This window comes from Linepithema humile, chromosome 6 (genome assembly GCF_040581485.1).
Source record: "Linepithema humile isolate Giens D197 chromosome 6, Lhum_UNIL_v1.0, whole genome shotgun sequence".
In the NCBI taxonomy this organism is placed as follows: Eukaryota; Metazoa; Arthropoda; class Insecta; order Hymenoptera; family Formicidae; genus Linepithema; species Linepithema humile.
Genome location: NC_090133.1, coordinates 10,191,334 through 10,211,714, shown reverse-complemented (window position 1 = coordinate 10,211,714; position 20,381 = coordinate 10,191,334). Strand labels below are relative to the sequence as shown.

Here is a 20,381-nt window from a genome sequence, read left to right as displayed (position 1 = left end):
GACCTTTAATTGTCGCAAGGCGGCAGCTGTTTCGCTTTAAGTATCTAAGCGACGAAGCAATCGATGCATAACATAAAATACACAAAATGCAAATCAATGCAGATCCAGATAAACTGTCTTAATTATTGTAATTAAAATTCCTTAACTTTTATATAATCGCTCTTATTATTTTATAAAAATAAAATAAAATTGAACTTTTTTGAAAAACATTACATTATATAATGATAATTACATTTAGGACTCCAGTAAACTTTATCTTTTAGTTACCTAAAATAAATATCAGTAGCTGTTTGTGAAGTTTATCTACGGGTTAAATTATTATTACCAAGAAGTAATTTTAGTATTCCAACCACCGAGTAAGAATTACTGATATTTATTTTAGATAACTGAGAGGTAAAGTCTACCAAGAAGTTGGAACAACCAGTCCTTAGCGAAAATATTTCTTGGAACGCGCAGATTCTCACGTTTTGTTGATGTTTTACACTATTGTGCAAGCAAAGAGAAGTGAATTGGTACGCAGAAAATAGACGCACACGCGCTTCTCGATTCGACATTCCTCAAGTTTGCCTCCCCCGCACAAATTGTTTAACGCATTAATAACGCACAATAAAGAGCCCCGCCCGCAATAAGTTCCGTGGAATTTCTTGATTGCAGCCCAGCGCCAAGGCACGCTCCACAAATGGAATGCAATATACGTGCCTCGGAATATTCGATTAATATGACAACCCTCTTTCCTCCCAAGAGACCGTTGATCTTAATTTTAATTGCGAATTCTTCGATTTATTTGGTCAAATTTTTCTTAATTTTTGTGTCCAAAAAATGAAGAACGGAAAGTTTGTTTACTATAAGCTTCAAGTTATACGCAACTGGAAATAAACGGTTTTTTTCCATAAAATTTTCCGCAAGATCTACCAGAAAAACCAAGACACTCGGTATATTTAAAATACGCTTCAAATTGGCAATTTGAGATATTGAATTTCTTTCTCGATGAAATTATCGGTTATCGGAAATTATCGTCTACTAATTAGTCTGGGATCAGATTACGTTGTACAAATTAATTATTTTAAACTGTAAATTAGCTGTATTTTTAATATCTTAAATTATTTGTATATAATTTACAATATTTAAAATGTTGTAAATTTATGTACGCATAATACACACAAACAAAATTTTGACAATTAATAGATGTGCTTTTTGCAAAAAGCGTTATCGTCTAACAAACAATATTTATATAAAAAATTGTTTAAATTCAGTTTTGTTAATTATTTTGCTACATCCTGTAATACACGTGTAATACAATGCAAAAATATAAAACTAAAATTAAATGAAAACCAGATCAAGATTTATTATTTTCTTAATAACTTAAGAAAGACAACAATTTCGAGAAAAATGCAAGGGGGTGTCTAATCCGTGAACCAGTTCCGTCGAGCTTGCGCGTTTCATGTTGACTCGCAAGCACAGAATCCTGCGAGACGCGGAAGTTTGCGGCTTCGCAAGGATCATCAGTGCAGACTCACCTTTCGCGGACAACACGATATGATCCATAAGCCTCGAGCGACATTTAAGAATCGAGATAAGCTTGATCGTAACGTTAAAGTCTAGCAAGTGAGATTAAAGAAAAATCCAAATCAAAGATAAAACTCGGCAAAATCGTTTTGTAGAAAGATTTGACAGGGATTCGATCGAAAATGATGCTGCTGCTATTGTTACTTGTCGCTTTCGCGGGCATCCATCCGAGTTGGTCTCGCCACAACTCCTTGATGTCCGAAAATGCAGCTGTGAACGCGGTGCACACGGTTCCGCTCGGTTCGGAAGTGACTTTCCACTGGAGGTGCAAATTTATCATTGAAATTATCAAGTGTTTATAGAAATACATATTTTGTTATTGTTACTTTGAGACTTTTTAAATTTAACGAGTAGAGGTGACGTATCGAGTGCATTTTCAGAGTGGATTTGACGAACGAGCTGGTGGTCGTGGAGGTTCACTACGTCGGTGACAACAACAGCTGGTTTGCGATTGGATTCTCCGACTATGGAGAACAGAAACCGGCTGATTACTGTGTTTTGTGGTCCGACTGGCACCAACAAGTTCATTTTCAAGTATATATTCAATAATACAAAGTATTAGATCACGCTTAATGCGCACAAAACCGTCGACCTTGTCTCAAAAAACAATTGACAGGACTCGTGGGCGGACGTCGACGGAAAATTACACCTGGACACCCAGCAGGACTGCTTGAACTTCGCCTGGAGAAGACGCGGCAATGTCACGAAGTTCACCTTTTACCGTAAATTCGACACCTGCGATGAGTATGATTATATTATTGAGGCAAGTACGACTCTACAATTAGAGCTTTACAATTTCAAGTAAAAACAAGGATAGAATTGTAAAGTTTTTTATTATTATAAGAACGAAGCAAAGCTGCGAAATATTAAAATACAAATAGTATTAAGATATTGCTCTTCCTTATTAAAATAATAATCATGAAAAACGAGCTAATAGAGCAGGAGCCGGATAGAATTGCTCAAAAATTCATTTTATCAAAGAATTATTAAAGAAATATTTCGGCCTAAGGCCAGTCGAGTCCCACTCACTGCCGTTGACACATGTCTTATTTTTAATTTTTGATACACATTTCTGACGGACCGTTTAAGATGGTCCTTGGCTTTACACACTTTTAATAAGACTACCCTGATGGAAATATTTTTCTAAAAATATAACGAAATTTTGCTGAAATGTATTTGAAAATTTCTCTCAATTGACCCCATTAATTAATTTCATAAATATTTCAGCAATTTTTCATTAAAAAGTAACAGTTTTCAGTTTAATTCAGTAAATTTCATAATGATAATTATTTAAAAACTCTTTTATTACTTTTTAGCAGTATATTTTAACTTTCCTTATATTTCATAGTATTACATTAAATTTTCATACGGAAAATTATGATTCATTTTGAAATATATTCAGTAATTTTTCAAAAACTTTTATTTTACTTTTCATTGATTTTATAGTATTTTCAGCAAAATATTTCTCTCAGGGTAGCAACAAAAATGTACAAACCGTATTATCAGAGGATGTTTTACCAAAATCATAACCATTGTTCGAGAGCGTTTCTAGCTTAACTATCTTATCAACGTTTCTCTACTTGCGACTACATCATTTATGTCAATTTTACACCGAAGACGGCCACATTCCTTAGGCCGAAACGTTTGTAATAATTCTTTAAATGAATTTTTGAGCAATTCTATCCGGCTTCTGCTCTATTAGCTTGTTGTTCTTCTGCGAAGTATTGTTATTCTTGTCGAAAATCTTGATTAAATCGTGGCAAAATATTTGTCCTCAGAGAGGCACCACGCATCTCGTGTGGCTCCGCGGTCGCGGACCACTGTCCTCTTTGGCCGGTCTCGAGACGTCAGACGCGAAAGCGTCGGGCATGTCCCGTACGGAATTGCGTAGGGTGTCCCATAAGAAGCCCAAGTTCCCCGCGAACGCCTGGCAGCTGGAACTGCTCACCCATCGAGTTCAAGTGCCGAACAAGGAGACCACCTATTGGTGTCGCGTGCACAAACTGCCAGCGGTGTTGAGGCAAAAGTATATGTGCATGCAAATACAAAACTATGCATGTTTTAATAAATTTGTAAGATTTTTTTTACGCGTTTCACGTCTCATTATTGTCATACTTTCGTCCGGTTTGTTCGGAACGTTTTTATTTGCAATCGGCTATTCTTTTTACTGAAAACTTAGCGAATAAATATATTTATCGGTAGGCATCATATCCTACAATTTGGTCCCGCCATACAAGCAGGTAACGAACATCTTGTACATCACATGGAAGTCTTCCATTGCGCCGGGCTCGCGAATCTGGAAGTGCCGATGTACGACGGGCCCTGCGATGGAGCTGATAGACCGGAAAAGACGCAGGTTACTTTAAATATTTGTCAGAAAAATTCAATTTACTGTTAAATCGAAACATCAATTGCTAATCGATAGCAATTAAAGCCGTTTCAAAGATTTTCAGTAAAAAGATCATGAATATACTATCTTTCTGACAGAAAAGTGTCCATGTCTTCGATAGTTGTTTTAAATTCAACAATGATGACGTTCAGCTTGATCCATACAGATTTGTAAGAAAGTGTTGGCGGCATGGGCGATGGGCGCTGACGCGTTTGTGTATCCGGAAGAAGCCGGTTTGTCCATCGGTGGGGCCGATTTCAATCCGTACATCATGCTGGAGGTGCATTATAATAATCCCGAACTGCATCAGGGTGTTGTCGACTCGTCCGGAATTCGATTTGTCCTCACAAAAACTCTTAGAAAATACGACGCTGGTGTGATCGAGCTGGGACTCGAGTATACTGATAAGATGGCTATACCTCCGCTACAAGTAAAGAAAGAACAAATGTGTTTTGCCAATGCAGCAAAATTGTCGCTGCCAATACAAACTTTAATGACAAAGTAAAAGTCAATTCGTTATAACGATACAGATTTAGCAAATAAAATTAGCATCTGCAACAAATCTCTCTTTGCTATCCATAAAATAACTAACGTATTTTGCTATAATAGCGTAAAATTTGCTGGGCCAGTACATTCTTTTTCCCGTTTTTTACAAGTTTAAAATTTCTTCGACTATAAGTATAATGATAATTCTGTTGTTTTTTCTGAATAAAAAAGAAATACTAATCTTTAGATTTACAATTTTCTAGGTGGCTTTTCAGTTTTAATGAATCCAATTCTTCTTTACTTTCTCTCAGGAAGCTTTCACTCTATCCGGACATTGCATAACGGAATGCACCGGGATCGGATTGCCACAAAACGGTATTCACATTTTCGCCTCTCAGCTGCACACGCATCTGACGGGCACCAAGGTCATCACTCGTCACGTAAGGGATGGCGAGGAACTATCATCATTGAACTATGACAATCATTACTCCACACATTTTCAAGAGATCCGACTATTGCCGAAACCAGTTACTGTTCTGCCCGTAAGAAAACTTATTATGTTGAACAGAATATAGAAATAAAGAAATGAAGATAGATACCGGATGAATACAGAAATTAATTAATTTGTTAGAAATCGAAAGCCTCAAAATGTAAAAATAATATAATGCGTTATACATGATCGCCTCTTTCTTGTTGATCGAAAACGAACAGCCACGAGATGATTAAGCGGCTAAATGAAGAAAATTAAAAATAATAATTTGAACGAATAAAATGAAATATCTTTCAGGGAGATTCTCTGATAACCACGTGCACATATAACACCGTGAAGAGGGACAATGTGACTCTCGGCGGCTTCGCTATATCCGACGAGATGTGCGTCAATTACGTTCATTATTATCCCAACGCGCGATTAGAGGTACGCTATAAATTAAAAAAATGTAAATAAAACAAATTTATTCATTTGCATCCGCGATTGAAGGGGAAAAATATGATTGTCTTACAAAATTTCATGTTAGGTGTGCAAAAGCGCCATAAGTGACGATGCTCTGCGAACGTATTTTCGCTACATGCGAGAATGGGAAAGTCAAAAAACTAGTGCAGAGAAGGGCATCTCGGCGAATTATCAGAGTATCGAGTGGACAAAGATCCGCGTAGAAGCTCTTCACGATCTCTACGAAGCTGCGCCTTTAGGTTCGCACCTAGAAACTATGTGTTTAACGTTCTTTTAAATTTTGATAATTTTTAACAAAGCGCTCAATACGCAACACGGAAAGAAATCTATATTTTTAAAAACCAATTATGTTTAATGTATGTTTCTTTCTGCAATAATCTGCAATTAATTGTTAATCTGTTAATTACTTATATATATAGGTATGCAATGCAACGGCTCAGATGGCTCTCGATTGCCCGGTTTATGGGACAACATCGCGGCGACACCCGTTCGATTGCCTCTACCACCGCCGGCTAGAGATTGCTTGGAGTCGTCGCTTCAGCAAGAGATCTTGAATCAGATGTGAATGTCAGCCGTTTAATTTCAAATTAGACAATTGTTCTATTGCATGAGTAATTCAAAAGGGAACAATATTAAAAATTACAGTAAATAATATTAGAGAAATTATATTAAAAATATAGCATACTTAGAGAGCATATCAAATTTAAATCGCTTAGAAACTTCTTTGACAAACTTCAACATTCAACATTTACTCCAAACTTAATACATGTATTATTCTTTCTCCTGGGGCGTTTGCTCAAATAAAATTCGCTTTACAAATCGAATTCTTTTTCTCTTAGCGCCCCAAACGAATCCCACGTCGAGAAGAGGTGTATAAAATTTCAAAGAAAAATACTAATCAATGTAAAAGTTTATAAACCTTCAGTATATTTATGCACTTTAAGTGGTTTTTTTTGGCAGTACATTGCATCTTGCTGCATACAAGCTAGCTTAACCAAATTTCATAACAGTTTATTGGTGTATAATAATAATTATTTCGTGTGTGTGAAGTAATAATAATAGTAATAATAACACAAATAATAAGGAAAAACTCGTCTTTACACTCTATATCAATATACAAAAAAGGCGAATGCTTTTTAAACGCTACGATATCAAAAGTAATCTTAGAATATGTGGTACTTTTTTTTCGGTATAATACATACATAAGGGAAGAGGAATAATACACGCATACAAGTAACAAACACGCACGCAGCTGCTTCCACACGCACAAAATATAATAGTTGCCTAGTTCATTCGAGCATAAACAATTTAATACTTTTCATATATTTTTGTTCGTTTGTTATCAAATACTCGTCAGACCTGACTCTTTCTTCGTTTTCTCCTTTTTTTTCCTGTTCTTTTTCGTCTACAGTTATTGCAAACTTTGCAGTGACCTGACATAAAACATGGGACAATCCTTATCGAGTCTTTTTAATTTGTACTGCCAAACTCGCGTGTTAGTTTCTTTCTTTTATTATCGACTACGGTAAGCTTCTTCATAATACAGAGTGTTCAAAAGATTGTAATGCATTTACGAGATAAACAGTTTCCTGTAAAGAAAAAGAAATAAAAAGTATTTATACACAAATAATTTGTTCTTGATTTATATATAAGATCTTGTGTATAATCTTGTGTATATAAATTAAGAATAAATTTATTCTGCGTTTTTGTTTTCCTTTTTTTATAAGAAATTGCTATTTTCTCGTTTAAGTCACAATGTTCTCAAACACTCTGTACACACGAAGAAAGATCTTTCTCTTTGGCGTCTTATTAAACTGCATTACAATAATGGAAAAAAAAAACTTATGCTTGTCGAAAAATACTGCTTTGAAGGAGTTATGAAAAATTCTTTTTCGCAATTCTACGATAAAATGTGAGTTTCTGCGTAAAAATTCAAAACGATATCTCGAATTTTCCGCGAAGAGTACGAGTCGACAAATGGAATGGAAGATTATTGGATGAATATGTTCATTTTCTTCACACATTACGAGAAACGCCATTCTCTGAATTTCATCTCCAAAGAATGACAAACCACACATTCTCTCTCTTTCTCTCTCTCTTTCTTTCTTTCAGTATTGTGACGTTTTTGCAAGATGAACACTATTGTGAATTATAGGAGTACAATATCCATATTATGTATTTAGAACGATAGGTTGCTTCCTGCAACGGGTGTACAAAAGAGCTCGCATTAAAAGATTTATATTCTCTGCTAGGAACACACGTCACGTAAAAAAGTATTTACTTCTTAGAGCACGGACTGTATACTTAGTACACAAATTTCAGGCTTTCAAGACTTTATAATTTTACAATCTTACATATTTTATCTATTTAAAAAATTTTTTAAATATTTTTTAGATTAAAAAAAAAAAGATTCTTTAATGAACCTTTTTCTTCCTCTCAAATACAGTCAGGATATTCTTAATATGGAAAACTAATACGATCCTTTTACTAACCAATTCGTTTGCTTTGGCTAATCTAAGCTAATCCTCTTTGGCTAATTTTCCACCTGAAATTTCTGCACCTCCTCAAATCTTTTCTTATCACGAAAATCTCATCTCAAGAAAGATGAATCAGGAAAAAGATTTCATCACGCGCGAGCGACATTATCGTGCCCGGATAATACGAAGTAAAAAATATATTATGACCTCAAAAGTAAAAAGATCGTGTATGTGTGTGTTTGTCGTATGTGTTTTGTGTGTGTGTGTGTGTGCACACACATATTTTATTATGCTTTATATATGTTTTATAAGAGCAGCTTCGTTACATTACGCACGCGCATGGATATAGAGGAAGTTTCATCCTCGCGTAGAGGAGTTCTATCAAAGCCAGTCTATTTTTGCTTAATACATTTTCAGGCTCTATCTCAGCATTGCAAAGATACTAATGCTTATAAAAAAAAACTGTTGAATGGATTAATCGTATTCTCTAAATTTCTTAGAGTGAAATCTAACTCCAAACGAGTGGATATTCACTTCAAGTGAAAATACCGCCACTCGTAAATAGTAAAACTTCACTTTTCACAAAAAAGTGATTGTTTAACTCTAACGTAGAGTAATGTATTACTCGTTCCGACGTGAATTCACTCGATCAGAGAATGAAATCTTCTTCGTTAGTAAGGTAAAAGATCCAGTGTTCGGATAGTCAGCGAAATATTAAGATTATTAATCATTTCTGCAATATTAAAAAATAAAAATAAATCTGTTAGATGTGCATATAAGAACTATACAACTAATGGTTGTACTTAATTATCTTGATATTCATGTAAAAAAAATTAATTTCTAAGCGAAAATCATTTTGATTAACTTTGAAGCATAAAGTTTCGTTATTTTACTGATTAAAAAATGATTTTTTCTCCCTAAAAAATGTTTTCTAATGACGTAACTCATAAATGTCCGATTACTCGATAATGCGATATTGATCACTGAAACATAGCTATTTGACGTGTCCGAATACTGGTACATTTGACTGTTTACATATTTTCATTAATTAAAAATATATTCATCAATAAATGATGATTTTTAAAGTGGATTTTGACGGTTAATAAACTATTTTATAAAACAATAGAAAAATTTTGTATATTTAAGAACTTTTTTATGGTGAATATTTATTATTTCTTGCAGTGCGGCCTTAACTGTCCAAACACTGAGTCTTTTACCTTAAGGCGTTTGTTTTAACAGAGATTGCACTCTTCATGTGAATGAAATATTCACTCCACACTGCATAGAGTGAAAATATTCGCTCTATAAAATAAAGTACACATAATCACTCTACTTTGCAGAGTAAAAAATTCACTCTACAACAAAAAGAGAAAGAATTAACTCCGTATGAATGAAAAGTCACTCTTACTCGAGCGACACGACCAGTCATTCAATTTTTCGAGTGCGTTATCTCTAAGAAATTTAGAGAGTACCAGGATCAGCGCAATACAAAAAAAAATTGATTAGTGTCTGGAGGACAAAGATTGGCAATTGACTTCTCAATACAAACGTATTAATTAAAACAACGAAAATAACATTTCTATGAAATTCGACAACAAATTCCACAACGTCGTATCTAAATAAAAAGTTAACAAAAATGAAACAAAAGTTAGATAAAAAGTTTCGTTTGCATCTTCGTTTAAAGGACATACACTGTTAAAATTTACTTAATAACGTAAGTTATTATACGTAAAGCTTATTACGTAAACAGCGTAAAAATACAAATATTACATTTTTGAAATTTGATTAACACCGTGAGTCACTGGTGATCCACGCCTGAACTTTTCGTTCGGGTCGTTCGAAATAAAATATTTCATATTTTTTTATTCTTAACATTTTTTATAACGCATTTCATATAATCAAACAATTATTATGAATTACCGTAGAACTCAAAATATCCTTCAGACACCATCACATCATATTTTCGACGTTTGGCTTTATTGAGGAAGAGATCGCCGCGTTTCCATTGCCAATTTACTTACCGATTACAAATCAAACGTTCATGGCAACGTTAATTGGATCGGGATCGAAGGACTTTGTCGACTAGAGCGATTGATTGTTCTGTTGTTGCATATGTAACTGCAGGAAGCAGTAGAGAATGCCGGCCTGCGCCATCACATCAACTGTGCCCGCGGCGAGGGGATCGCGGCTCTTTGCGTCGCTGCGCGAGTTGTTGGTGCCGGGTCGCAGCAGCGTGGGGCCGAACACTGTGGCCAGATTGTGCAGCGACATCTTGTTCTGCGCCTCATGCTTGTTCACACGAGCAAGATGAGCCAGAAGGAAGTCGATCACCGCCTTATTGACGGCGGGCAGGCCGTCGTAGACGCGACGCAGAGCGGCGCATCGTGACAAATCGCCCGTTTGGAAGGCCTCCAGGAATGCCGGATAAAGCGCGTCGGTGAACAACGCCTCCGGCATCTCGCGCAAGTACAGCTTCAGCACGCCCGTCACCGAGTGAACATCCACCTGTATGTATAAAAATATCAATGGCAGAAAACTCCTCACTATAGAATTATTAATATAGAATGTCAGAAACGCGAAACACACCTCTTTAAGCAATTGCTCTGCCTCGTACGAATTGCTCTCGAACGATTTACGTAGCCTCGCCACGTCGGACGCCGAGCCGGAAACGCGATACAGGCCCACCTCGCCGACACCTCGTCTCTCCACCTCTCGCACGCATGCCGTTATTATAAAAGGCACGTCACGTTTCTCTCGTCTGAAATAAACGAGTAGAATTATAAGAGTGTAATTATTAGCGATTCCAATTTACAAATGTATTGGAATTTCCAATCTAGAAATTGAGAAACATTGCATATTAAGAGGTTATTCACAAAAAGAGGCAAGAAGCTCTGTTCTTTCTCGCGAATCTTTCGATCTCAACGTTGAATCAATTTTTCTTTATCATTGAGATCGAGCTCTTGCGCAACTCTTTTTCCGATTTTCTCAGAATGAATGAAACTAATGTGCGTACTTGCAAACTTGTTGAATCTTAGCACCGAATAAGCCTTGCGGTTTAGCCGAGGGTACTCGCCTCAGAGTAACCTCGCTGGGAACGAAACGCAGCGCCACATCCAATGTCGCGGGCCCCAAATTCAGAGATCTCTCCATTTGATGATCGGCCAACCAGGATCTACTCAACTTCTGAACGCACTTGCCTCGCAATACCGAGCGAGTGCCACACTCTTCGTACAATAGAATCCTGACATTTTGACTTCCCTCCAACTCCACCACAAAAGTCTCACCTAATTGAAGAAAATGGGGCAGTTTTATATAATCTGCAGCTATATACTATAGATATTTCAATGAAGATGGTTATTTACATTTTCTAACAATCATAAACTAATACTAAAAGCAGTGTAGAAAATATGTCTAACCCCAAAGCGGAGCTTGGCCTCTGACAAGACGACTCCGCGCCCTCTTGAAATAGTGTCCGTAGCTGTCGACCTCCACAATGATATAGAGATCACCGACCCTGTCTAAGCCCGGTGGAGTCAAACCAAGTAGTGTCAGATGAAGATCACCCAGCAGCAAACTCTCATCGCGTCCCGACCTTAGCAGGTAGCTGCCCATATCCGTTTGCAGATACGTCCGACAAGCTGTGACCCAAGCCTGCAGTTCGTACATCGTCAAGGGCAGCTGTCCTGGCGGCTGTCCGCTCTGCAAAACATCACGATAACCGTGAATTTTTTGCCTTTCAAGTGTAACTTGAGATATTGTAGATATTGCATATTAATTGATCAGTTTCAATCTTTTCGGTTTATATTCTGGATACAAATAAAAATTATTAGTAGGTGTATATGTTGGATGCCAAAAAAGTTTGTGTTTTTTTATATTATTAATAAATTGCTTAAACAAATTTATTCTAATAATGCATATTCTATTAATCAAAACAAATATATCAAATATATCAAAACAAATATTCTTATACAAGCTTGTCAAAAAGGATTGAATACGCAGAGCGCTCTGCACTCAAAAGGTTAATTAATAATATAAAATTGTACAACCTGCTGTAACGCCTCTACCGCCTCCACCCATTGGGAGCGCTCGAACTCGCTGGACAGGAAGAAAGTGTAGGAATTTTGCACACGATTCTGTTGACTCTTGTGTGCGACACGCAGGACTAAATTCGGCGAGGCCAGCACCAATTGCGCCTCGAGCTCGGCAAGTTTCTTACGATTCTTCTCCGAGCCTCTGCCACCCAGTCGGATTCGCTTCTCGTCGTTCCGCTCCTCCCACAGTATCTGATCACGTACCGTACATGCCTGCGATCTGTTCGATAATTTTCAAATTAGATCTGCTATTCAACAGATGCGAGATTGATGGAGAAATTTGTTCAATTTCTACCACTTGTAAATCGTTTACAAGTATTAGTGAATTGGACAATTGAGTTTTATCGACGACTGATAATTATTTATATCCGTTTGATTCTCAATATAATGAGACGCGATATATATCGATGACTAATCTGATAAAGTATCTATCAATGTGTACAAATATGTCATCATAGATTAGTCATGATATTGCTTATCGTTATTAATGACAAATATTACGCGAATCATAAGCGCGTTTTCAGCAACTCACCTTAAAGCTACCACATTGGCGGGGCTGGCTTCGCGCGGCTCTATACCGTCCTCTGTGACAGCGGCTTCCGCCACTGGCACGTACCATTTCAATTCGAATGTAAACTTGTCTCTTCCAGACGCTTTGTACTTGGCACAGGCGATCACGTCGTTAAAGAGAAAGAGATGTCTCAATTTTCTGTGGCCGTCGGAAAGCTCGACCACAAACGAATTCTTTACCAATCTTCGTTGGGCTCTGTCGTGGCTCTATAAAAAGGAATCCAAGTGTATCACAACGGACGCGATTACGCAATTGTATAAAATAAAATTGAAGATTACGTTATTGCGGTGTGAATTATGCAAATCTTACCGGAAACATGGACTTTGTCTGAATAATATTGAACTCGTCTAGGAAGTTTCTGGTCATAGCCAAAGCTTCTGACAGAGGCGCGTGATCCGCATGATTGACTGGCGTGTGCTTGAGAAGATCCTGCAAACCACATAACAAGAGAAATTATCGAGATAAGATAGACTGCGACGTAATGATGCGTATTTTCAGACTTATCGCTCGTAGTATTTATTAATGCGACTTTATCAGCCGTAGAAAATGTTATCATTGCTAAGGAATCGCGCAGAGATGCTGCGCATAGCGCACATGGAAAGAAATTGTAACAGATATTTTATACCCACGTATAAAACTAGAGCATTCTTTTGCACTCGTGCAACCGGCTTGTGCAACAAGTCTTCTAATGATAAACCCGGACCTTTCGGGAAACCTCTGAGTCTTATATCCCTGGTAATCTCTCCAAATTGAGTGGAATGGGCGGAACATCGTCGTACGGTATCGGTCGCGCGAGCGTAATTATGCAAAAACGCGCCGTATAATCCTATATTACTGGCCATAATCTGAAACCGGTATGACGTCATGATTATACTAACTTTATATAGAGAATATCTTAAGATAGATTTGAGACGTGTTTAAATAATACGTCAGTCATACCTTAAATTGTTCTCCTATAGTAGTCTTGTTGTCCCACTTCTCCGTCTTCTTTCGGAGCTCATCCAGAAACGTCTCGTGCAAAGCGTGCAGTTCTTGAATCTTGTAAAACATCGTCCCGAATTCCTCTTCCGAAATAACTGGCTGAGACGTCGTTAGAGTTGCTCTAATAGCTTTCATATACTGCAAGAGAGATACGACGAGAAGATTACAGTGTTGTAAATACGACAACAGTGAGAAATATTCGAAGCGTGAATGGTGACATACTTGTAACATCACAGATAAACACTCCACGTATACAGTCTCGCTCTCCACCACCGAATTCACGATACACTTGACCATCGACGTTCTGTCGTCCTCGCGATCTTTGTTCTTCTCCTGCCTGCGAGGCGTCGTCGGGGTCGGTGATTCTAAGCTACCCTCGCTCAAACTCAACGGCTCGGCGTCGCTGCTGCCAGTTTCGTTGTCCGTGCTAAGAGCTCGCAACAAGATCGGGGGCGCCGGACTAGCACCCTCTTCGTCCTCGCTGTCCATCGCCGTTCTGTGCCTGAAAACAATCGTCTGTACATCTCTACATCGTAACTCGCACAAATTTAACAAAGCATGTATAGTTAAAAAAGTATTCTTTATTCGAAATAAACATAAGGAACGCATATTCTGCAGTTAGTTAATGGCCCTAATGTGTTATAATTAAAGTAAAACAAGAGATGAACGACTTACTGTATAAAATAATCGATGTTGACATAATTACTCTGATTGCCTGGCGAATCTGGCAAAGAAGGTGGCCTCCGAGGTGCCGCCTTGCTACTATTGTTGCTATTGACAGCGGGAATACGCGCATCGATGTATACGTACTCTCCCGTTTGATCCAAGGCTACTGAATCATAGTAAGGTTCTTCCTCTGATGCCTCCGCATCGCCTTCCTCTCCATCTTCGTTGATCACTTTTTCTAAGTCTACTTGGCGAACAAATAGAAAACATTTTGCAAAATTTATGAACCAAATACAACAATTAGGTGCTAGTAAATGCCGGGACTCTTTTTAGACTTTATATGCATTATAAAATAATGAATATAGTAAAATTTATTTTAAAACATTTTTATTGTGCTTTTTCATAAAGATGACTTCTCTTTTTTTATAGATTGTCATATAGTGCGACAAGAGAAATTTATATATAAAATAATTTAAAAAGTACCTTTTTCATCTTCCTCTTTGAGAGACTCCTCGTTTTTGTCCTTTTTGGAGTTTCCGGTGACTTCAATCACTGTGACATAATTACTTGGCACATCCGGATCACTGTTTCTCCTAAGTTCAGGCACTTTCTCGGGACTCCTTGGTATCTCGCTCTTGGGCCTCTTGCCAGCTGTATTGAGAGTGGAACTTAACTCAGACACACACTTATCTTGAAACTTGCTGATATCTTCCCGCTCTGTCAAAGTAGGAGCAGATAATCCAACATTCTGAGAACTGGGTGAGTGTGAAGAATCCACTAAACTATTTTCTGATACTTGAGAATTTGGTTGAGACTGTGGTTCTGCTGTCATTTGTTGCGTATTCTCAAGTGTACTTGTACTCGCATTGGCATTATTAGCTAGCTGCTTGTGTCGCTCAACATCAGCCAGTAATCTCTCTAGATATTCCACGTAAAATTCTTCCTTTTCAAGTTCTTCTCTCAAAGCTGTCACCTGTAAGAATATGTGTATATATATATTACGTGTTATTTTATAACATATTGATATTTTCTAAAAAATTTAAAAAAACTAATAAAGTAGTAAAAAACAATTATTAAATTATCCTTAATAGATTATTTGACTTGAGAGATTTATTTTATGAGAATAATATTATTATACTAGATTCATATAAAAATATAAGATTTGTATAAAAAGTAAAGTTAGATTTATAAAAAACTAATCTAGATTAAATTGTATTTTAGCTTTATCTTTTTCTAATAGAAAAAGGAAAAAAATGCTTTGCATTTATATCTATATATTTTTTCAACAAATTTGTCATGCTTTTAAAATAAAACTTTAGAAATTATTTGATACATAGTACTATTTAAGACATGATGTTACAAATGACTTTTAGAATAATTCAATATAATCAGTTCTTTTATAGTGTTGTGATAACACAATAGAGATAACTCCCTCATGATTCATGAACGGTAGCTGTCAACAAAAAGTCAATATTATTTTTTTTTATTCATTGTTTGCTTATTTATTTATTGTTATTTTATAAACAATGAAAAAAATAATAACTCACTGATACTCTAAATGTCAGTAAGTACTCTGGCACTAACAGGTTTCAGACAATTAATTCAATGAGTCATCATTCAACATGGTGTTAACTGAATTACACATGACTAAGTTTTTACTACATATGCAGAAATTAAACTTTCTGTGCTATTCTTCATTCTTCAACATTCTCCAACTTGTATTCCCTTATAGAATCCTTTGATATATACATATATGCACAAAGATGTTGCATAGGTGTGACTAATGTCTAGCAAATATTGCAATACTTGAATTGCTGTTTAATCGTTACGCAAGACTGCATTCTTGTTCAGCCAATCTGATTATTCATAGTTATCATATCTCAAAAAAATGTACTCATAACCCTCACAGTAGTTGACTTAAAAAACTTGCTAATAAAAATTCTACTGTTCTTTTGATGAGTCATCCACCAAGCTAATCTAGAACATTAATGAAATTAAGTAAAAGTGTTTCGCAAATACAAATATACATAAGTCATCTGATTAATAAATATTCAGTGAATATTGCAACATTGTTGCAAACCAATTATTTATCAAAACACATTGACATTTTTCACAACAATTCAAGTCTTATAACAAATCAGCTATGTGTACTAGATAATAATCCACTGAGACAAACCTGTTTTTACACTGCAGAGAAAAAGAATTGTTCAGACTCACCTTCTGCTTGTGCTTGACCAGATTTGCTCTGACGTCTTCCTCCCATGCGGCCGGCAAGGCGCTGTCCGGGAATCGTTGCACCCAGACACGCTGAAAGTCTCCGAACACGCTCATGCCTCCAGACGCGGACGCACAGGGGCGACGGCACTCCTCATCGAGATCCCACACCACCACCACTCACGGTGCCGTTGTGCGCATCGCACAAGGGCGCGGCACTGTCGACAACGACAACGACGACGACGACGACGGACGACAACGACGACGACGACGACGACGTTGTCAAGTTTCTCGTTATCTTCGCTATACTCTCTGTACTTGATGCACTTTCGGGCGTGAAGTGACGTTTTCTCGACTCTGTCGAGGGTATTGTACGAGGGCGGGCAACAATGTGGCCAGCCAGCCAGCCAGCGTTGTCATACGGTCGCTGTCATCTTGTCGACATCTCTTGCGTAGATCACGTTCTGATCCCCGTCGCCCGCTGTACGACCCACCTCTGCGTGCCGACGCCGAGGAGGTTTGCAATGCGCCTACGAAAGAAAGAGACAGAACTATATACAAATGGCCTCTTTCTTTTTCAGTCTTTCTTGTCTTTCGAGGGCAAGGCTCCTAAGAATTATTACAATTAAGACGACTGACTAAATTTCTCCATAAAATTATCGTTTTCTTAACCTCGTGTAGTAAAAAAGTTACCACAATTTTATTTATCGACAATTATGTTATTGCTCATTTTCAAAACCATCAGCTAAAAAAGAAAAGGAACTAGACTTGAGTCCGTTTAGAAACTTTTGCTAGAAATCTTTTTTGTATGGTCGCCTTTCAACTGTGAATATTGAGCTAACCGGTTCAAAGCAACTAAACATTGGTTGATCACTTTTCAATTTTCCAAATACTTATTTTTTTATTAAAAAATATTTAATTATTTTATTACTAAATTATTATACTATGGTTATGCTGTGCTTTAAATTTAAGTTTATAGGTGCTGTCACCGCATGACTCCGTGGCGCAACGGTAGCGCGTCTGACTCCAGATCAGAAGGTTGCGTGTTCAAATCACGTCGGGGTCAATGTGTAATTTTTTAATGTATATTTTATTTTTTTTAACCTTTATTTAATTTTATAAATGTTTAATATTTTTAATAATTGCAGAATTATTGGCTTTGTGAGTAAGCAAATTAATTCACGGAAAGGATACTTTAAACTAACGCAGCCACAACGTAGCTTATTAGAAACATAACCTTTGATTAATCATCATAACCTCGATGTTAAAAAAGTTGATTTACAATCATTAGTTACAATTAAAATTCTATTTAATCAAAAACAAATTATAACATGAAAGTGTAAGTCATCATTAACTTTGCTAAAATTGTCTTTTTGTTTGATTTACAAAAATTAATTCTGGATTTTTCTTTTAGAATAAAAGGAAATTGGAATACCCTGTTGAGCAATTACGAGGTTCTCGATATCCTTCAAAATACTAAATCTTATAAAAAGCAACAGATGAATCAATTAGCAACCATCACTTATGAGACGATCAAATATTTGGAATCTCTAGCTGGAGTATGCAAGAATCAGTCTCCAGAAAAAATCAAAGAATACTTAAAAGCGATGGAGCCTATCAAACTAACAAAAGCTGAAAAGCTTGCTCTTCTCAATATCTGCCCTACCACTCCACTCGAAATACAATTGGTATGGTTCTTTTTCATAAAGTTATTGGTTTTTTTTATTTAAAGAAAAAAAATTTGCTTTGTAGTGTTTTAATTGTACCTCAATTTTAAGATAATTATTTTGTTTTTTTGAGCACAGTTGGTAGAAGAAAGTGAGGAACGCTTGACAGAGGAAGAAGTGGAAACTGTACTCCGGATCGTCGCAAATGTGCGAGATGATCCAGATATAGAACAAGAGACTTAATCTAAAATTTTAACATAGCTTATTTAAATATATTTTATATGTACATTTTATTTGTAATAAACACTAGAATGGAAATAGTATAATATTAAATATAATTGTGCATACATAATATCGATAGCCTTATTATCTCTTTTGATCCCCAAGATCATCTATAGAGTCTTCATCAATCTAAAAAACAACGCAATTTTCCATTAAAAATTTTTACATTTCAAATTTTTTTTATTGTAGAACTCACTTGTGGCCACTTTTCGGGTATTACTTCAAACAGATCATCTTTGACATCTCCCTGAATAACAATCTCATCATCCCCGGTAACGCTGGATCCACAGGCAAATTTACTTCCAAAAAATTTTGCTGCTACTTTTAAGTCTATATCTATAAAGTTAAAATTTTCCATTATTAAAACTTTGTTTATTTATTTGGATTCAATTAGCATACTGATTCAAAGCTTTACCAAAAGTGCTAAGACCAGTCACAACTGTGACGGATTTCTTCTTCCCTCTAGGTGCTCTGGAGACAGTCACTAACCGTGGTATGTCTTCTTTTTTCTTAGTTTTTAACATACCTTTACCACCTCGTTTCTGTCGTTTCTTTTCGTCTTCTCCTCCACCAGCTTCAATAGAACCATCCTCTGATTGATCATAACATAATATCAGTTAGAAACTCAAATTGTTGTTTTAAGATTTCTAGATATTTCATATTTACCTAATTTCATTTTTTCGAATTCATTAGGCAGGTTTCTCTCCAACCATTGCTTGCACTTGTCATACTCAGGATAGTACTCGCAATACTGTGGATCAACAATAGTTAGATTTACAAACCAGTACTGTTAATTATTTTAAATCTAACAGCATTGATAACTGCATTCACACAATGAAATTTATTATTACTAATTTCTTTTTTTTTTAATTAGACATATGTTTTCTATTAAAAAGCAACAAAAAACGTTAAACACTCTAAACTTTTTATAATTTTTATCTAATTAGTTTTTATTCAAATTTCAAAAATATAAAATCACTGTTGATTATAATTTGTGCATTTATATTACACATTTACTACAAATTAACGTTAAAAATGACTTGCAATTTACCTCGATGGGAAGCGAACAATTTCCGCAATAATGGACCTGTATAGGATATGTGATATTGGGATCGGATCCTAGTCGAAAATCCGATTGTTCTTCCACTGACATTCTTGCAATTTTTAACTTTATTTACGCAGCCGCGTCTCGTTAGAACTCAAGAGTGCTCAAAAGAACCACTTCAAAAATTTGGTGAAACAGCGTTGCTGCTTTTACACAGGATACTTTTATCTTTGCATCTATAAACACCACTGTCGAAAGTATCGCACTGCGCGCGCTATTAGGTTAGGAAATAGTACTAAATTCACTCTCTAGTTCTTTTCTTTCCAATATTGGCACAGTATAAACCATTGTAAAAGGGAGCGTTTGGTCTTAGGGCGGTATTCATAGTCCGTTCTTATATTCAAAATTGTCTTAAGCACGGACTTATATTCGCTCTCTTCGTCACACATTGGCTTATAGCGTTTTCGATTATACAGGATTTGAACGACCCAGGGTTGATCAATCACTATTTTACTATAAATGCAAGTCTTTCATTGGTGGAGAGGTTGCAATGACGTCATTAACCAACCCTGGGTCGTTCAAATCCTGTATAATCGAAAACGCTATTAGTTTACACCGATTGTTTAGTACGCGTACCAAGTATTAAATCTGCTTCTTTGATTGGTGTAGATTTTACACTAAACAATTTATACCTATCAAAGAAGCAGATTTAGTACTTGGTACGCGTACTAAACAATCGGTGTAAACTAAGCCATAGATTGTGTCTGACGAAGAGAGCGAATATAAGTTTGTGCTTAAGACGATCTTGAATATAAGAACGACTATGAATACCGGCCTTAAAAGTGCGGACGGAAGTGACTATGGCCGGTATTCATAGTCCGTTCTTATATTCAAGATCGTCTTAAGTATAAACTTATATTCGCTCTCTTCGTCAGACACAATCTATGTGTGACGAAGAGAGCGAATATAAGTCCGTGCTTAAGACGATTTTGAA

The 20,381-nt window shown here is 36.3% G+C and overlaps 4 protein-coding genes and 1 non-coding gene across 7 annotated transcripts; 3 read left to right on the top strand and 2 right to left on the bottom strand.

Annotated features, from left to right (window-relative positions):
• Window positions 1-1,215: 1,215 nt before the first annotated feature.
• Window positions 1,216-6,217, top strand: Tbh (Tyramine beta hydroxylase). The gene is made up of 10 exons (XM_012360689.2): window positions 1,216-1,831; window positions 1,947-2,100; window positions 2,183-2,329; window positions 3,345-3,592; window positions 3,769-3,922; window positions 4,122-4,385; window positions 4,753-4,983; window positions 5,229-5,357; window positions 5,458-5,632; window positions 5,813-6,217. The coding sequence occupies exons 1-10, from the start codon at window positions 1,689-1,691 to the stop codon at window positions 5,956-5,958; spliced, it is 1,791 nt and encodes a 596-aa protein (XP_012216112.2). The 5' UTR covers window positions 1,216-1,688; the 3' UTR covers window positions 5,959-6,217.
• Window positions 2,687-17,195, bottom strand: LOC105668320 (active breakpoint cluster region-related protein). Of its 3 annotated transcripts, XR_010890989.1 has the most exons (14): window positions 16,397-17,195; window positions 14,663-15,152; window positions 14,189-14,426; window positions 13,736-14,015; window positions 13,472-13,651; window positions 13,162-13,377; window positions 12,842-12,961; window positions 12,494-12,738; window positions 11,917-12,181; window positions 11,287-11,569; window positions 10,884-11,154; window positions 10,457-10,628; window positions 9,892-10,375; window positions 2,687-5,942 (listed from the first exon to the last, which is right to left on the bottom strand). XR_010890989.1 is itself a non-coding variant. In XM_012360634.2 (13 exons), exons 1-13 carry the CDS (start codon window positions 16,508-16,510, stop codon window positions 9,953-9,955), a joined length of 3,297 nt encoding a protein of 1,098 aa, XP_012216057.2. In that variant the 5' UTR covers window positions 16,511-17,195; the 3' UTR covers window positions 6,298-9,952. The 3 variants fall into 3 exon arrangements, 2 of the variants coding, with proteins under 2 accessions (XP_012216057.2, XP_012216067.2); XM_012360634.2 differs by lacking the exon at window positions 2,687-5,942 and having other exon boundaries at window positions 6,298-10,375; XM_012360644.2 differs by lacking the exon at window positions 2,687-5,942 and having other exon boundaries at window positions 6,298-10,375; window positions 14,189-14,423; window positions 16,397-17,194.
• Window positions 17,196-17,387: 192 nt separating this feature from the next.
• Window positions 17,388-17,459, top strand: TRNAW-CCA (transfer RNA tryptophan (anticodon CCA)). Its single transcript has one exon. It is a non-coding gene; the product is annotated as a tRNA-Trp (tRNA).
• Window positions 17,460-17,558: 99 nt separating this feature from the next.
• Window positions 17,559-18,412, top strand: Polr3I (RNA polymerase III subunit I). Its single transcript, XM_012360676.2, has 3 exons — window positions 17,559-17,732; window positions 17,808-18,081; window positions 18,199-18,412. The coding sequence occupies exons 1-3, from the start codon at window positions 17,725-17,727 to the stop codon at window positions 18,301-18,303; spliced, it is 387 nt and encodes a 128-aa protein (XP_012216099.1). The 5' UTR covers window positions 17,559-17,724; the 3' UTR covers window positions 18,304-18,412.
• On the bottom strand, window positions 18,306-19,703 carry DENR (density-regulated protein). The gene is made up of 5 exons (XM_012360656.2): window positions 19,394-19,703; window positions 19,009-19,093; window positions 18,758-18,934; window positions 18,539-18,678; window positions 18,306-18,471 (listed from the first exon to the last, which is right to left on the bottom strand). Exons 1-5 carry the CDS (start codon window positions 19,493-19,495, stop codon window positions 18,427-18,429), a joined length of 549 nt encoding a protein of 182 aa, XP_012216079.1. The 5' UTR covers window positions 19,496-19,703; the 3' UTR covers window positions 18,306-18,426.
• Between the last annotated feature and the right edge of the window lie 678 nt (window positions 19,704-20,381).

Bases quoted from the DNA above. Each gene is read 5' to 3' on its own strand.
- LOC105668320 (XM_012360634.2), bottom strand. From the start codon at position 16,510: ATGAGCGTGTTCGGAGACTTTCAGCGTGTCTGGGTGCAACGATTCCCG. The intron at 12,739-12,841 runs GTAAGATTTGCA...TCCTTTTTATAG, and splicing joins AGACAAAGTCCATGTTTCCG to AGCCACGACAGAGCCCAACG. The intron at 11,570-11,916 runs GTTGTACAATTT...GATGTTTTGCAG, and splicing joins CGGTAGAGGCGTTACAGCAG to AGCGGACAGCCGCCAGGACA.
- DENR (XM_012360656.2), bottom strand. From the start codon at position 19,495: ATGTCAGTGGAAGAACAATCGGATTTTCGACTAGGATCCGATCCCAAT. The intron at 19,094-19,393 runs GTAAATTGCAAG...GTTGATCCACAG, and splicing joins ATTGTTCGCTTCCCATCGAG to TATTGCGAGTACTATCCTGA. The intron at 18,679-18,757 runs GTAAAGCTTTGA...TTAACTTTATAG, and splicing joins GACTGGTCTTAGCACTTTTG to ATATAGACTTAAAAGTAGCA.
- Polr3I (XM_012360676.2), top strand. The intron at 18,082-18,198 runs GTATGGTTCTTT...TTTTGAGCACAG, and splicing joins CTCCACTCGAAATACAATTG to TTGGTAGAAGAAAGTGAGGA.
- Tbh (XM_012360689.2), top strand. From the start codon at position 1,689: ATGATGCTGCTGCTATTGTTACTTGTCGCTTTCGCGGGCATCCATCCG. The intron at 2,101-2,182 runs GTATATATTCAA...AACAATTGACAG, and splicing joins ACCAACAAGTTCATTTTCAA to GACTCGTGGGCGGACGTCGA. The intron at 4,386-4,752 runs GTAAAGAAAGAA...ACTTTCTCTCAG, and splicing joins TGGCTATACCTCCGCTACAA to GAAGCTTTCACTCTATCCGG.